Source organism: Bubalus bubalis, chromosome 6 (genome assembly GCF_019923935.1).
Source record: "Bubalus bubalis isolate 160015118507 breed Murrah chromosome 6, NDDB_SH_1, whole genome shotgun sequence".
Lineage (NCBI taxonomy): Eukaryota > Metazoa > Chordata > Mammalia > Artiodactyla > Bovidae > Bubalus > Bubalus bubalis.
Genome location: NC_059162.1, coordinates 82,733,996 through 82,751,966, shown reverse-complemented (window position 1 = coordinate 82,751,966; position 17,971 = coordinate 82,733,996). Strand labels below are relative to the sequence as shown.

The 17,971-nt window shown below is 35.4% G+C and overlaps 1 protein-coding gene across 5 annotated transcripts in view; it reads right to left on the bottom strand.

The window, feature by feature from the left end:
* The window catches only part of DOCK7 (dedicator of cytokinesis 7), a 189,127-nt gene that overhangs the window by 12,134 nt on the left and 159,022 nt on the right, over positions 1–17,971 (bottom strand). For 2 of the 5 annotated variants that reach the window (XM_006055930.4, XM_006055932.4), the window contains 8 exons: positions 16,907–17,099; positions 15,112–15,255; positions 12,692–12,823; positions 11,143–11,157; positions 2,860–2,985; positions 1,025–1,114; positions 672–908; positions 191–334 (listed from right to left, as the gene is read on the bottom strand). In XM_006055930.4, the coding sequence (XP_006055992.2) occupies positions 191–334; positions 672–908; positions 1,025–1,114; positions 2,860–2,985; positions 11,143–11,157; positions 12,692–12,823; positions 15,112–15,255; positions 16,907–17,099 (1,081 nt within the window). Of the gene's footprint in view, positions 1–190; positions 335–671; positions 909–1,024; positions 1,115–2,859; positions 2,995–11,142; positions 11,158–12,691; positions 12,824–15,111; positions 15,256–16,906; positions 17,100–17,971 lie in introns of all 5 variants that reach the window. The other 3 variants (XM_025288572.3, XM_025288573.3, XM_006055931.4) reach the window with 2 other exon arrangements.

The window sequence follows — 17,971 nt, the reverse complement described above, 5'->3', positions numbered from 1 at the left end:
ACTTTTAGGAGTTAAAGGCCTTAAAATCTTTATTTCAGTTTAACCTCTTAAATTTTCAGTGTCTGTGCAACTACTTCTAACATATTTTCACTTGATGTAACACATTTGTGATTTCTGGAAAATATAATACTGTAATCATTCCAAATTCCATTTTTAACTAAAACCACACAGTATTAGCAAACACTCCCACCTGATTCACTGTTGTGCCTACAGACCCCTGGAGAACCATCTGAAGCATTTTTGGGTCAGCTGGATCTTGATGTGTTGCAAATGCCAACTCCTGAGTTTTTTTCTGCATGTCTTCAATAGCAACTTCAATTGGTGTTAAGATGATCTGGGTGAAATAACATCTAATTAGGCCAGTGGATTGATTGAAAAAAATTTAGTGAGCTTTATACACAATCAATTAAAATAAGAAAAAAGTGGCAACTATAAAGTATTATCTAATAATATATCCTGAAACTTTGGATCATTAAATGAAAAAAAAAAAAAAAACTTTTAAAGCATAAGCTGAGGATGAATGAGGGACTTAGAAAAGAAGCTGAAAGTTAATGACTTTAAAATGGGTCAAGTTCTAGTATGTTACCATACACAATGCTATGTCCACATTGTTCTCACATGGCTTCAATGTATTTGTTCCACTAATTCTTTTTTCCTCTTTGGAGTCTTACCTCCTCTTTGTGAGTGACATTGACCCTTGTCTTAATGTAAGGAAAGGCATGAGAAGTAGTCAGAATGGTCTTCCGTTTGAATTGTTCATGAAGTTCCCCATGGGCACGACCATCTAAAGTGAAGGGTGTACAGTACATGAAACGACGAAGATTATAATTTTTGTCAAAATATGTGATTCTGTCCTTCATCTCATATGTGTCAAAGTATGGTTCCACGTAGGTAATCTGAATATAGGCCTGAGAAATGAAAAAGTCCTTCATTTATTCACTGTTAAATTATTGTTTAGTCTTCCTCCAACAAAATCAGAGTCTCAAAGATGCATCTATGGGGCATCACAGTCTGTCAATCATACCTTGTTAGGATCTAATTTACACTTGTCCACAGGATTAGAATCTTTGATTACTTCAACTACATCCTCTCCAAATCTTTCTCCATAAAATCCCTAAAATAAAGAAAAAGAAATCTTTCACATGAAGTTAACAGTAGTAGAAAACAGAGAAGGCCTCTGAGGGAGACTCCTGAACAAAATGAAGCCGTTGAGTAGGTTCTTATAAGATGGTGTCAATGATTACAAAATAATAATTATTTACATTGACAGAATTTATAGTCTATCAAATTAACAGGGTCTCACTCCATATTTATTTGATATTATTCCCATTTACTCACTTTAAATAACACAAAATAAAATAAAATAATTTTCACCAATGAAAATGTAGGATTCCACAAGAGATCCTCAAGAAAACCAAAAAGGGAACAGAAAGAAGAGACAAAAGAAATTCATTATATTTGATGTGTATAGGATATTGGACTTCCCTGGTGGCTCAGACGGTAAAATGTCTGCCTGCAATGCAGGAGACCTGGGTTCGATCCCTGGGTCGGGAAGATCCCGTGGAGAAGGAAACGGCAACCCATTCCAGTACTCTTGCCTAGAAATTCCATGAACTGAAGAGCCTGACAGGCTACAGTCCCATGGGGTTGCAAAGAGCTGGACACGACTGAGCGACTTCACTTTCAGAGTCTGATGTAACCTGACTTCTTACAGGCATGAGTCAATGAACAAGCATTCATTTTTCTGAATGATTAATGTAATGTTCCAGAATTTCCAAATAAAAACATTAACTTGTTGAAGTTCTGTATAAGTTCAGATTTTGAAAAGGTAACCCTGGGTCAAGAATGTAGTGACTTTTCCATATGACCCTGAGTGGCAGCATGGGCAAAAGACGGAGCTATTCAAAAGGAAAAATTAAGTCTGAATCCTCAAAGGAGAACAGACACTCCTACCTCAAAGATAACTTTTACGACTCAGTAAGTTTGAAAAATACCGTCTCAAAATTTCCCAAGACTTAATAGGCTTTTGAAAAAACAAGAAGTCACAGCTAAAACCAGTTTGTGGAAGTTGAGCCCTGTGAAGTCACCAATAAGAACAGAACGCTGAAGAAATTATCATCATCTGAGAATAAAAACCAGCCTACACTCTTCTGTCTATACAAATCACCTGGGGATTTGTTAAAATACAGATTTTAATTCAGAAGGTCTGAAGTGGGGTCTGAGATTCTGCATTTCAAACAAAACTCCCAGGTAATGTCAATGCAGATTCTGTCCATGGACCACACTTGGAGTAACAAAGACAGAGAAAGATTGGAAAGAACAACTATAGCAGAAAAGACAGGTTAGTTTCATAAACATTAAAGTTAATCATTTATTTTGAAAATTAAGTATCTGTATAAAGGTTAAAGGATTCTAAGAAGTGTTTTTAAAGTATAATTTCAAGCTTTTAAGTTCTAAAGATTACTTCACTGGGAATCAGTTAAGCCAAAAAGATAATGAACCTGGGTCAGAAATATCTTGGGGTTCTAGTTCCATGATTATTAATTCTTATAACTTTTTCTACAAAATGTGGATAATACTATACACATTTCTCCACAAATCATGGTAATTCTGAAAGATACAGGGTTTCTAAAATATGTGTGAAAATAGACCCTCAAAAAAATCAAGTTAATAATATTTTACTGTTGCTATCAAAGATTTTATAAATTCAAGAGAACATTATTGTACCTATCAAAAAGCCTTATACCCAAAAGGAGTAGATTATTTGGCAGGATCTGGCTTATTAAAGGATTAGAGCTAGATCTGAAAAGTCTATTCATCATAGAAAATACACATCAAGGATGACACCACAGTATTCACCTCCAATCTGTGAGATATCTCTGCGAGTTTGGTTATTGCAGGTTCCTTGTAAACAAATTCTTGTTCATCCAAATCCCCAAACTTAGTTCCATAAAAACCGACACGAAAATAGGTGCCAAACATCCGCTTACCATCCTAGGTGTAGGAAAACAGAGAAACTTTAATACAAAGACTTTTTGTCGTGCACATTCTGCTTAAATTGCTACGAGTATAAAATTCTCAAAACAATGTCAAAAGTTTTAATTCAAAACCACAATATTTTATTATTTCTCAAATGAAAGTAAAAACAAAATAATCTTTTCTTCATTATTTCTAACAAATAACATTGTGCAATTAGGGCTTTTACCGAATTACATATGGCATATATTTTTCAGGGACTGTACCAAGTGACATCCCATATAAGTCTATGTTTTTCTAAGTCCATACAATTGAGATAAATTAACTTATTTTCTTTATTGCAAGAAAAGTTGCTTGGTATAAAATAAACGGTGTTTTAGTTATCCTAAAGTAGAGCATAAAGTTAAATTTAAAAACAACACTAACATATTTAGTTACCATTATTAGCCTTTATATTACTATCTCCTCATATTTTAAATGAGATCATAAAAGTTAGAAGCCGAGTGTAGCATCTGGCACACAGAGTGGATGATCAGTAAATGTCAAGACCATCCTGAAGCACTGAAGCAAAACATTTACGATTAGTATCCCTCTGCTAATAAAAAATACTGTTATGTGTAAGAGTAACTAGAAATGGAATTAGGAAGGAAAAAATGCATAAATGAAAGAAGAAAAAAATTTGAGAAGAGTTGGTTTTTCTAAAGTACCCAAACCACCCACTGCATACATTAACCACACACATTCATCCCAAGTACAAAGTATGCTAAAGTCACCTTAACTCTTAAACAGAAGATTTGAAAACAAATTCTCTTGATAAAATACTTGGAAGCCTTTTGTGCTATTCTTACATTTTAGATACAAAGATGTTTCAAAGGATTTTGTGGTAGTGCCTTTATACACAGCCACACATGGCTGTTTATATACCTCAATTCTCTTTAAGCCTATTAAGTTTCATACTTATTTTTCCTTTATTTACTTCTTACTGCAAAGGCTTACTCCTTGGAAGGAAAGTTATGACCAAACTAGATAGCATATTCAAAAGCAGAGACATTACTTTGCTAACAAAGGTCCGTCTAGTCTATGGTTTTTCCTGTGGTCATGTATGAATGTGAGAGTTGGACTGTGAAGAAAGCTGAGTGGTGAAGAATTGATGCTTTTGAACTGTGGTGTTGGAGAAGACTCTTGCGAGTCCCTTGGACTGCAAGGAGATCCAACCAGTCCATTCTAAAGGAGATCAGCCCTGGGATTTCTTTGGAAGGAATGATGCTAAAGCTGAAACTGCAGTACTTTGGCCACCTCATGCGAAGAGTTGACTCATTGGAAAAGATTCTGATGCTGGGAGGGATTGAGGGCAGGAGGAAAAGGGGACAACAGAGGATGAGATGGCTGGATGGCATCACTGACTCAATGGACGTGAGTCTGAGTGAACTCCGGGAGTTGGTGATGGACAGGGAGGCCTGGCGTGCTGCGATTTATGGGGTCGCAAAGAGTCGGACACGACTGAGCGACTGAACTGAACTGAACTGCAAAGGCAAAGGGGTATGTAAAGTAAGTTACAAATGAAACAGATAATAAAGCAAAATGGAAAATTCTGATCCTCAATTTACCAGCCTTCTGACAATAAAAACAAAACAAAAAAAATACAATTGACTAAAAATATGTCCACATTTTGTCCAGAAGAAATATAGTTTTAAAGAAAAATGTCTCTAGAGTTAAAGGAGGTTTCTAATAAAAAAAAATTGTTTCAATTATTTCAAACTTTAACAGACAAAATTAACTTCTATAGCAAATGAAATTTCTCTAGATAGGTTAAATATATTCAATCAAAATTCTGATTAAAACCATCAACAAGCCAATGGAGCAATATTTAATATAATCAAGAAATGAAGGCCCCACTGCCTGGAAAATAAAAAAGGCATGAGAAAATTAACAATTTGTGATTGTTTTTTCCAAAAAAATACCATACATGAATATATTTATTTACTCTTTGGAAGCACAAATATTAAAATATTGTTATCCTGGCTGTACTCCTCTCAGAGCTTTCCAGTTTAAGATTTCTATTCCAAATCTTCAGTATTATGACCTTTTAATTATTTGAAAACTGCTATCTTCACTTTATTAGTCTTTTGATGGCACCTTTTAAAGTGTGGTATCCCAGAAACAGACACAACATACACTGATCTGATCAGTGTAGAGATCAACGGGCTCACTGCCTCCCGGGATGTGGACTTAAATTCAATTAATGCAGCTTAAAACTGAACAAGTTCCTGAGCAGCCATTTTAAACTCTTTTTATTCACTTTCTCATACTGACATTCAGTTCAAGGAAAAAAAAAATACTGAGTGCTTGTAATGTGTTAGCCACTGCTCATCCTCAGTTCAGTTCAGTCGCTCAGTCGTGTCTGACTCCTTGCGACCCCATGGACTGCAGCACGCCAGGCCTCCCTGTCCATCACCAACTCCCGGAGTTTACTCAGACTCATCCACAGGAATAGGAAAATAAAAATAAGTAAGACTTGGCTCCTCAAGAGAGTAAAAAAATGTATTCAAATAATTACAATACAAAAGGTTATAAGCTCTGATAAAAAGTGTCTTGAGAAAGGAAAGATAAATCCTGTTGGAGCCAGGTCACAAAAGAGGTGACACACAGAAAGGATTCTGCAACCTAAAAGAATGGCTAAGCGGACGCGGGAGGGAAGGAAAGCACGTTCTAGGGGAGGCGAGGGAAGGAGGGTGGAGCGGAGAGGGGGGTGGGAGGGACAGAAGAAGAATAAAAATGAAGGTAAGAGTCATTAAACAACGTATATGAGGTAACCATCCATCCATTCACATATTTATTGAAGGTTTACTATGTGTCTACAAACTAGACACTAGTGATATATCTGTGAACAAAACCGAGTGGTCAGGCAGGTCTCACCAACAGGTGACATGTGAACAAAGACGTGAAGGAGGTGTAAGAGTTATTCATGTGACTCTCCAGGGGAGGTGCATTCCAGGCAGAGGAAAGAGCCAGTGCAAAGGACAGGAGCCCCCCTCCTGTGTTTGAAGAACAAGAAAGTGGCTAGAGTGGTAAGGCAGAATATGCAGCAGGGAGAAGATCAGAGGAGATAAGATCAGAGAGGAGTTACTAGAACTGAAAATGAGTGTGTACAGTAGAGTGAGGAGATTTATTTTCAACTTACAAAGAGTTCCCTAATGTAAAACCATTGACTCTATCATGTTCATGAAAGTTTACTCATATAGCTTTATCTTCAAGAAAGATACCACTTTATCTTACTTCCTCTTCAGAGGTTTGGACCACAGGATGATAACCATTTTTCCTCTGAATTAAAAAAAAATATATTTTCCTTCTATCTAGTCTATATTTTTCTAGCAGTATCTTCTTTTAATGTCATGAATTCTTTCTGAACTTCCCACCATTCCCACACTCCAATTATTCTTCCTCAGCAGTACTTACTGATTCCACCATCCTGTGTATAATGAAACTACATCCCAAACAAGGAAATCCATCTACTCATCTATCCATGTCTCTAGTGGTTGAAATCTCTTATGACAAATAAGTTTTTTCTAGTTTTGTTATCTTTATTTAGCAGGAAACATTCAGTTGGGCTATTGTGTATTTCCACACTGACATCACTTCCAAAACTTCTTTCATCTTCACCCATAGTTCTCTAATACATTTCTCTCAAGTTAACTGATTTTTCAGATAGGCAGACCAGTGTTTCCCAGGGGTAATCTCCTTCTCTTCTATTAGATCTATCCCCCTTAAAGAACATACACTTTTATCAGTTTATTTAGTCATAGAGCTTGACCTGGGAACCTAATACCTCTTAGATTTCACAGCTAAACTGTGTTAAGATTTCAAGTAATTATAGTGATAGTAATGATGATGATAATAATAATAATAACAATAAAAATAATAATCACCAACATTTTTAAAGTACTGAGAATCCCAGGGATGGGGGAGCCTGGTGGGCTGCTGTCTATGGGGTCGCACAGAGTCGGACACGACTGAAGTGACTTAGCAGCAGGGTTTCCCTGGTCAGCTGGTAAAGAATCCGCCTGCAATGCAGGATACTGGGTTCGATCCCTGGGTTGAGAAGATCCCCTGGAGAAGGGAATGGCTTCCCACTCTAGTATTCAGGCCTGGAGAATTCCATGAACTGTATAGTCCATGGGGTCACAAAGAGTTGGACACAATTGAGTGACTTTCACTTTCACTTCACATGTACTAGATACTGGTTATCCACTTTACATGGGTTATGCCAATTCTTATCACAACTCTCAGATATCATTATTTTCACCCTCTTTTTATAAATGAGGAAAAGTAATTTGCCCAAGGTCACACTGCTAGCCAACAGTGGAACTCAGAGTTAAATCCTAGTATATTTGACACCTGAGTCCAAGCTCTTAATTACACTATTTAATCCCTGTATTCTATATACTCATATACAAATATGAGGACATAAGTATGATCCCTGAACCATTTTTCACTTCTCTGATGTCTTCCTTGAGAGTTTTTGAGAATTTCCCTGACTAGCTGAGATTTCCCGGGTCCCTTCCTCCCTAAGTTTTGTCTTCCTCTATATTACAACACTGTCTCTACTGAAATTGTTATTACATGTTTGCATCTCCTTTCTGCACACTTCAGTATGAAAATCAGGTTAATGATTTTCATAAACTTACCAGATATATTCTTCTAAGATATATCCTACCACATTTCTTATCAGATGTTCAATTTTAACCTTTGTATGTTCCAGTCCAGGAAAAAATAATCATGTTCAATATCATCTAATAAATAAATGTTTGCTGTCCATATCTTTTTCTCATCAGAAATAACATAAAGGGCAGAACCCAGCCAGTAGTACCACATCATCAGGTGCTTAGTCATGGGTCTATACCAAATATTAGGGAGTCATCAACTATCAGAAAGTACCTCTTCATAGAGTTCTTCTCATCACATTTTCCTTACTTTGTCATATCTGACTTCACCTCTTTGCCTTTCCTGAGATAAATACTCATGGATGTTTTATCCCTACACAGGTCTAGTTTCTTCTTTAGAGTGCCACATTTTCACACTTAACTACTTGTTGTAAAAGTTTTTGCTTTCTTTTTTCATACTCTTTCAGCCTCCTGCCCCCCATCACCTATTAAAACTTGCTGTTTCCCATTCTACTCTTTACTCACTTGGATGAGTTTATTTATCTCATGCAGCCTCGGCGTGCATGGATTGTGTTTAGTTGCTTAGTCGTGTCTGACTCTTTGCAATCCCATGGACTGTAGCCTGCCAGGCTCCTCTGTCCATGGAATTCTCCAGGCAAGAATACTGCAGTGGGTCACCATGCCCTTCTCCAGAGCATGGATTAGAGCATATAAAAATTCAACAGGAGACACTGCACCAGAACTATGGCTAGTATTTCTCAGCATATAAAAACCAAAATATTGGCTCATCTTCATGTCCATCCAGTACAATGAAAAGAGTCAATATATAGTTATCTTGCATGCTTGAATCTCAAAAGTTAGAATACCTCATTTTTCTTTAGTGACTTAGTAGAGAGACTTCAGCTTAAACAAGCTAAGCCCATCTTCTCCAGCCTTGCTGGAGACTATAATATATACCTACTAGAGTGGTGTATTTCCCCTTGGATGGTGAAATATGTTGTAATTTTTTGAAGAAAAAAATGGAGACAGTGTTATGTGACTATGTTATCAATAGTTGGGGAATGATTATTCTGAACATAATAAACTTGCATTAATCTACTTCTGAATACAAACTGTTCACTATTTGATAAATGGATAAATGTATCTTTTAAAATAAAATATGTGCACACAAAACATAAAATGGCTATAATTTTCCATATAGAAATTCAATATTTCTTTTCTCCAAAAATAATTTTTAAATGCGATTATAAGTAAGACATTTTTAAACATACTTTTTCCCCTATTATTTCAAGAAAAATAACTGTACTTGGGAAAGAGAAAATAAATAGTAAACAGTCATTCAGATATTGAAATTGGCAGAGCAAGTAACAGTTACCATGATTTAAGAAAGGTTTATGACTTGCTATTTTATATGGTAAATATTTTACCAAATTTGCTACCAGGTTTTAGAGTTATCTTTTACACACACACACAATCTCACACACACAGCCCTAAAAAGCTTTGCCAACTCAAATGATTTGTACTAAATCAAGGAGCACAGTGAAAAATGAAATACAGTGCTAATATATAAGCTCAGATCAAGGAGGGAGCTATCAATTCAAAGACCCTTTCTATAGTGTATCAGATATCCTTACTGGATCTCAATCCAGTGAGAGTTCCTTAAGAATACTAGAAAATTAGCTAGGAACCATAGCTTTTAGAAAAAATGAAATTACTGAAGTTTTCCCAGAGTCAAAAAGAAAAATATTCACAAGATAGGAACTTACCACAATAGACAATAGTAAAAGTAGGGAGTAGGGTCAGCAACCAGGGGCAAGAGAGAAGAGAAAACAGAAAGCATTTTAATTAGGGAAATTTCAAAACAAATAAGCAGCAAATGGTAGCAAACATACTTTTAAAATGCAAGCATCCACTTAAGTTTTACAAGGGAAAAGCAAAAAACAAACGTGCAACAATTTTAGAAGCTACAAAGCTAAAGGTCCAGTGAAAGGCAGTGACAAGAATATAAATAAGAAAATAAAGTCCGTGTGACTTTTATCATGCAATAAACATGATGACAGAATATTAATCATAACCAGTGAAAATTACACCTTTCAGGGGTCGATTTAGCATCAAGCAGACTAGTAATAAACTGCTCAGAGGTTCAATGTCTCTTCTTTCATGCTTACTTTTCACCTACTTTCATTTTGTGTTAGGAAATCCATAAGTAACTTTACGACTCAGAGATAACCATGGAAAGTCTCTATATAAGTCTTAATTGAGACACAAAAATGAGACATTCTATACTGGGTATAAAAAAAGTCATACACATTTCATCTGGGGAACTAAGGTAGATTAACGGTACTGGTTTCATCTGAAGAAAAACAAAAGGTGGCAACTAATTCAGAAATGGAAGAGAATGCAATAGTAACACTCATTCTGAAGGTTTTCTAGCTGGGTCTCAAAACAAGAACTGCAAAAGCAAGCAGAGAAAGCCTAAACTGTTTAATCAACATAAACCTGACTACAAAGTGAAAGGCAAAGCAGAAAAATTAACAAATATTAATACTCAGCTTTAAATAAACTGTCTTATTAATACCTTGCTTTACCTCATCAAAATGAATTATTTTGTAGAATTTTTTATTTTATAGAATTCTTTCCTTTTCAGAAAGGTTTTTTAAAAAGGTAATCAATTCTTTCTGGCCTTTTTCAGGTATGATTTGATTTATATATAACTTCATGAGCCTAACTATTATACTTACTCCCTAAAAGGAAGTATACACAGTCTTCATTGAACACAATTATCAAACATTGTCAGAAAATGAGGTCAAGTTCTCTCAATCTGTTTTCCCTCCCCCCAACAAAATTCAAATGACAAAAGTGAATTTCCTTCCTCAGTAGTACTTAAGGTGAAGTGACTCAAGATCAGGTTAACATACTCTTTTATCAATTCCAAGATGCACATTTTTTTGCCCATATTTTAGTATCTCTGTAGTTGGCATTCATTTTTCAACTGATGGGATGTTGGAGTTTAATACACAGGGATTGTTTGTTTTTCTAATCTTTCTTAAAGGAATGTGAAATAATGGGATATGTTACAATTGATAGCATCTTAGATCAGATGAAATATTTTATATTTACACCTCTGAGCAATAACACATAAATCGACCTCTGTAGAATGAGGTGAAACAATATGGTTAAACAAAGGAAATCTTGTGTGTAAATGCTGATGAAAGAAAATGCTTCGAAGGATAAAAACAAACTAAAGTGATGACAAAGTGGCTCATTTACCAAAGAATATCATTAGTGTAACATATGGATTTCCATGCACTGCCTACAACCTCTTAATAACAAATTTCTTAACATAACTTACAGTATTTTAACAAAATTTCTTTGGTTAATGAATTCAGTTGACAGCAGACAGCAACAGAATGCCCACAGCTAGCACATGTGGGCAAAGCATTGGCATAAGAAATCTGATCAAATCAATCTATTAGTGTCTTTAACTAACTAAAACATTACCTACCTCCCAGCCAGTACTCTGTATAATAAAAAAGTGAAAAAGGGCAAGTCATAAAAAAAAACTGTTTAAAAAGAACAAAAAAAAGCCAAAGGAAGTTCAGTAGTGTAAGAAACCATATACCATAAATTCTTCTCCATACAGAAAACACTAGTGGGTATTTTAAACACCATATTCCTTCACTTAAGACCTATGATAATTTTATAAATTGCTTGTTCAAAACCAAGAAGCTAAAATTTCACCATTTAAAACTTTAATAAGTAAAAAGTACAAATTTAGGGGAAAGAAAGCTAAGTGCTTGTTTCATTTGTGTCTAAATTAGATCACTAACTAACGGGAGCTGTACTTCACTGAAGTACCCAGGGTAAGCCGGAACAGAAACTGAAATTTTGCCCAAATGTCTTTGATACAAATGGATGGAAGTTTCTTGGAAGCTGCTCGCTCTAAATGTTCCAGGCCTGACCTGTGTAATTTGCAATTTGTGTAACATATGGGAAGCTGCGATGAGATTTAACAGTATAACTGATTATAAAAAGACCCACCTGCTATGATCCAGAATTCTAATGATCTTTCGCAACTCCAATATTTTATTAAATGACAATAAAATCCTGGCTTAACAGGATAGCAGCCCTATTTAAGTTTTTCAGATTATATCAATTCATCTAGAACAGCTTAGCCCATGGCAAGAAAGAGGAAGTCAAGCTGATAAGACAATAAAGTGGGACTAATACTGCACGCGAAAGTGGAAAAACAATACTATACTTCAATTCTTAGGTGATGGCAATAGCAGACAACAGCACAGGTAGCACAGGAAAGGGAACAGGAGAGTGGAGGAGGAGGACCCTTAGCATAGCGTTTCAGAGTATTTCAATGGAGCCAACGACTTAGCTTCAGGGAAATCAACTGCTAGTAGTCTACTTCATTTTAAACCAAGCTTATTTTAATTTTAAAGATAATATGTGGATCCCATGAAGTAAAAATAAGTACTGACATCATACTATTATAATCGAATAAATAAATAAATACAACTATTTATTATTTTCACTAAATATTACTTTTACATTAGAAATATGTCAGAGGATGACTGAATAAAAATATCTGGAAAAAAGTTAAAAGTTCAGTTGAAATCATTAAAAATATTAAGAGTTTATTAAGCTTTCATATCATTTAATAAAAAGTTAAATATAACAACATTTTGGCAAAAAATGAACAGAAATCAATTTAAAAAATCAAATTCCTAACTATTACCCACACTGTGAAACAGAAAGTAACTCACAACTAAAAAAAAAATTAGCAACTAGTAATAATTCAAAAAAGTGAAGAAAAAAGAGAAGCTATGTGGGAAGGTTATCATGATCATAATCTACTTTAGGTTAAATTCATTGTTGTTAATGAGTCTTGCTTTGGCCATGAACCATCATTTTGACACTGTTCATTTGTAACTTGATTAAAATGGTCATTTCATGGGATCTAGTTTGACATTAGTACAAAGTAACACTAAAGCTTGTAGACAGTTTTTTCCACTTACACTGAAGTTAGAAAGTACAACTGTTACCTGATGAACAATTTTGCTGAAGGCTTCCTGAAGTTTACCATGAATCGTGGATAGTTTCTTTGCATCCCGATTAGCTTCATGAATAGGAATAAGTACTTTGTAAACTTCATTAACTGCTTCATACATGCCAGCCTATAAAAATAATAAGAGATTGCTTTCTTTTACATCGATAAGAGAGTGAATTGCAATTTATGAACTCACAATATTTCCAAGGCAATGCTAGTATTTTCCAATAGGACATAAAAACAAATGCTACTGATTTTTAATTTGATTAAGACCTAATAAAATAATTTTGCACAATATATTATCTCTTCTATTGCATGAAAACATATGTGTGTGTATTTGTGTTTTTGTATTTAAAATACACACATGTACATATAGGTATACTTATACTTCTATATAATTTGAACTGGACATTCTGCTTTTACTACTCAGTAATTACTTAACTAAAATAAATGTGTGTATGTGTGTGTCCTTATATGTGCATATAAACTTTTGCAGAAACAAATTCAGAGCAGAGACATAGAAACCCAATTATTACAAGTCACAGATACACAAATATCACATAAACCTATTGCTTCCTAGGACACTAAAATTATTAACTTTCCCCAAATATTAAATTGGCACAGAAAATCTTAAGGGAATTCTCCTATGGAAAAATCACTGATCTTTAACAAAACGTAAGAAGATTCTGAGCCACCAGATTTTATTCAAGTAGGGGTTTTGGTTTACTAGTGGTTGGCCAAGTGTTGCTCTGATTATAATCAGAGTGAGTGACAAAACATGTTTATACTGCTATCCCCTTTTCTTGTAATGGATTGGTGGCTGTGGTGAAGGAAAAGGGATATTTTCCAAGAGTCACTAAGTTCCCATTGCTTCACAAATCAGCATTTTCCCAAGAAAATAAACATATGGTTCTTATATTTTCTAGTCAGCTCACAGGAGTATATTTAAGCAATCATGTAGCTGCAATAGTAAAATATATTCAGTGTAACTAAAATATCCCAGTAATTATTTTAATTAATATTAAATAGATAAACTGAAAAAGAATGAAATTCATAATTAAATGCTATTGCAAAATAAAGGCTTCTGTAACATAAGCCACTGTAACCCAATTTAAATTCACTGCTGTGAATTATTAAAATTACACACATATACAGAGAATATTCCATTAATAGCAAAAACTTTTTTCCCTACTAGTTCAGATCCCTTAAACTGAAGCTCAAGGAATAGAGATCTGGGAATGGAATCAGGACAATCAAGGTCTTCAAAAACAAGAAATTTTAAAGAGGACAAACACCTAATGTTCTTTGAGTCTCAGAATCATTTTTACATGAGTTACTTCTAAGTGCCTATAATGATGAGAGGATGGTAACAGCAAACCTACTAAAACTTACTTGGAGCCAGGCACTGTGATTAGCACTTTACATAGGTTAATTCATTTAATCCTGACAGCAGTGCTTGAAGTACATACTATTATTAGATGCATTTAATGGATAAGAAAAGTAAGGCCCCGGTAGGTGGAGTAATTTGCGCCTGAAGTGCTTTAACTACTAAGTGCTTAACTACTAAGATGGCAGAGAAAGGGGCTAGACGCCTCCTAAATCTATACCCATAACCAACATATTGCTGGGTAGGGTTAAGGCCAGGAGAAGCAACAACCGATTCCCAATAACAGTACAGTGGGGAAGTAATGACTATTACTTAACTACATCAGGAAATAGTACATTACATCAAGCTTCCCTTTTACCCTAACATGGACCTCACTGTCTTGCAAACCTTGGTGCTGGGACACTGAACACTCATCAGAAAACTCACAGAAAGGAGGTGATGCTATCAACATGGCTCAAGAAAGTAAGCAAGGATTCAGCGAGCTATTTTTTTTCCTTCACCAATAAATATCGCATCTCTGATCCACATGACTGCTTCAATTCTTCATATACAGATGGGGAGGGACAAGGACTGGACTTCTAGCATGGTAGGGAAGTCAGACGAGGGATCTAGGACGTAGTTCATAAAGTTCCTGATAAGACTTCAATGTCTACCCAATAGAGCTCATTATGCCACCAAACCGGTGAGAGGCCATAACTTTCCTGAGCACCAGAGGCTTTTTTAAGGTTTTAGAAAATGTTTGGTGGTAAAAGTTTTCTTAAAAAAAAAAAACAAAACTCTTATAGACCAAGTGCTGGTTCCCAAACAAGCAGATGAAAAACACTGGAGGAAGTGACAGACTATTAAAATAAAAAGGAATAAGCAATGATGAATGTGAAAAGAAAATCCATTACTAGAGAGTTCTTAATATATTTAGAGAAAATTATCATAAATGAAAAGCACAGTCATAAGCAGAAAGCATAAATATACATGTCACTAATAACTAAGAAGTACATAATTGTGGGAAGAAATGAACAAGAGTCATCTACCATAGAGAAAGAAGCAGCTGCTTGTTCCAGTAATCCCACAAGTCCTGACTCAGTAAAGTACTTTCCAGAGCAGATACCTTCTTCATCTGGAGATACCACGTCATCTGAGACTGCAGATTCTTCTAAAACATTAGAGGAAATATTCTAGGAGGAAAAAAATGTTTAGGTTTGTGAAATGGAATTAATTTCTTAACATGAATGACATATATGAAGTAATTGAAGATGAAATACAGCTATCGGCTTATTAAAAAAAGGGGGGTAGTCAATGCAAAGCTAACAGACAAATCTCCAAAAGCTTCTTGTATTGTGAAGATGACAATAAAATGTAACACCACTGCTATCTAACTTTTCCATTAATAAAAAGTTGTAAGAAATTTTAAAAAATCATGGGCTAAGGAAAATTGTAATATGACATAGAACACCTAAAGTGACTTAAACAGTGTTTATTTTTAATTTAATTGATGTTGTTAAAACTCCCTATCAGGGAAACTGAGATACAAAAATGGTCTCAAGGGTTGCCTGCTGCTGCTGCGTCTGCTGCTAAGTTGCTTTGGTCATGTCCGACTCTGTGCGACCCCACAGATGGCAGCCCGCCAGGCCCCGCCGTCCCTGGGATTCTCCAGGCAAGAATACTGGAGTGGGTTGCCGTTTCCTTCTCCAATGCATGAAAGTGAAAAGTGAAAGTGAAGTCGCTCAGTCGTGTCCGACTCTCAGTGACCCCATGGACTGCAGCCTACCAGGCTCCTCCGTCCATGGGATTTTCCAGGCAGGAGTACCGGAGTGGGGTGCCATTGCCAAGGGTTGCCTAACATACATCAAATTAATGAAAACACTCAGGTATAATAAAAAGCCCTCTTATCCAACGAGATTGGGATCTGTCATCACTTCTGAAAAGGAAATGATACATACATACCTTAAATATTTTATTTGAACCTAGATAGTCACACATTTGTCAATTTCTTGAAGTAGATCTTAAGGCCTTTTCTTTGTGTATGGGTCTCAGGATCAGAGTTCCATGTAATCTCTTTTGACTAAATACCCACAATGTAACCTCCATTTAAGATTTTCAGTTTTGGTTTCTTTAGAGTAAAAACTTGAACTTAAGAGATTATCAAATTATCCTAGATTTCTTGGAGATTTTCCCTCAATCTTTTTCTATTTGTCTTGATCTCTTTGCAAAATATTCAGCTTATTAATAATTTTCATGGAAACAATAACTCACTTTCTTTTTGTATGTTGATTTATCAGAGAACATAATATTTAAATAATTTTTATAACTTCCCAAAACTGGAAGTAAGAGGCTTTGAAGAAAAGAAAAGCATAATTGACTCTTGGTAGACAAAGAATTCAGCCAGTGGGTCAGAGGTATGTAGCCCTACTAGAGCATAAACTATCATCTCTGAGTCATATCTTAGCATATTTTATATAAGCATAAATAATGGAGAATGCTGGTTTACCTGCTATTTTAATTAAAAGCCAATTAAGAGTGTCCACTATCCTGATTTTCAATATTTTGAATGTATTTCATAGATGCTATGAAGTCCATAGCAGTATAAGCAAAGAGAATAAATATATTTTACACAGCACTGATAATGTACAGGCAAGAAAACATGGAAGAGAATTAACAAGAAATACTCTTTAAAAACATATTAATGAAAGTGATAGTGAAATGTTAATTCTTCTTGTGAAGCATCACTTTCAGTCTGTGCTTTCACTATAAGCTGAATGAATATAAACAGCAGTGAGAAAAGTTAAATCCAAAAAAGGACATACCTTGATTAAGGCAGATTCCTACCTGAAATGTTACACATCCCACGGGAAGATACTTCCGGTCCTCCAACATGCTCAGATATTCAGCGACAAGCGCTGCTGAGTGAACGAGGCACTGGGCAGCTTCAGCATGATTGCTGCGCTCCGAGTGTTTGCCAGCCATGTTCTGCAACCAGGTCAGCCGCAGATCTGGAGAGGTCTGGTAGCCCTTGGCAATTCTAGTTACAACAGAAATTCTCAATTAGCATTTGCTTCCTAATCTGGAAGGGAGTTCTAATTGCTTGTTTAGTGTGTAGGCTTCTATTACTAAACACAACCTATTAAGACAAGCTTTTGGGTGGTATGAACATGCTTTTGAGTGTACTTAGAGAAATAATTGTGGGCCCATGGAATGGTGAGTATCAGGTTTTTTTTTGCAGGGGTAGGGGAAGCTTAAAAAAAAAAGATATTTTATATAAAATCTGCCCTTTAAGGAAACAATCAGTAATGGAAGATCTGGGAATTTACATGTTTATTATGGGGCTCTAAATAAGTTTTATATTCAAGGAAAAAAATTTATAAAAGATTCTTTCATTGTATCATCTTAATTTTAAAGGAAATATTTTATTCTTGTCTTTAAGAAACTCCAAAACACTAAAAAATGAAGGTCAAATGGCAAAGAAAAAGTCAAGCTTTACTTACATCTTTGAAGATACAATAGGAATTACAAAATTCTAAAAATACCCAATAAAAGGAAAGTTATGACCAACCTAGATAGCATATTGAAAAGCAGAGACATTACTTTGCCAACAAAGGTCCGTCTAGTCAAGGCTATGGTTTTTCCTGTGGTCATGTATGGATGTGAGAGTTGGACTGTGAAGAAGGCTGAGTGCTGAAGAATTGATGCTTTTGGACTGTGGTGTTGGAGAAGACTCTTGAGAGTCCCTTGGACTGCAAGGAGAGCCAACCAGTCCATTCTGAAGGAGATGAGCCCTGGGATTTCTTTGGAAGGAATGATGCTAAAGCTGAAACTCCAGTACTTTGGCCACCTCATGCGAAGAGTTGACTCATTGGAAAAGACTCTGATGCTGGGAGGGATTGGGGGCAAGAG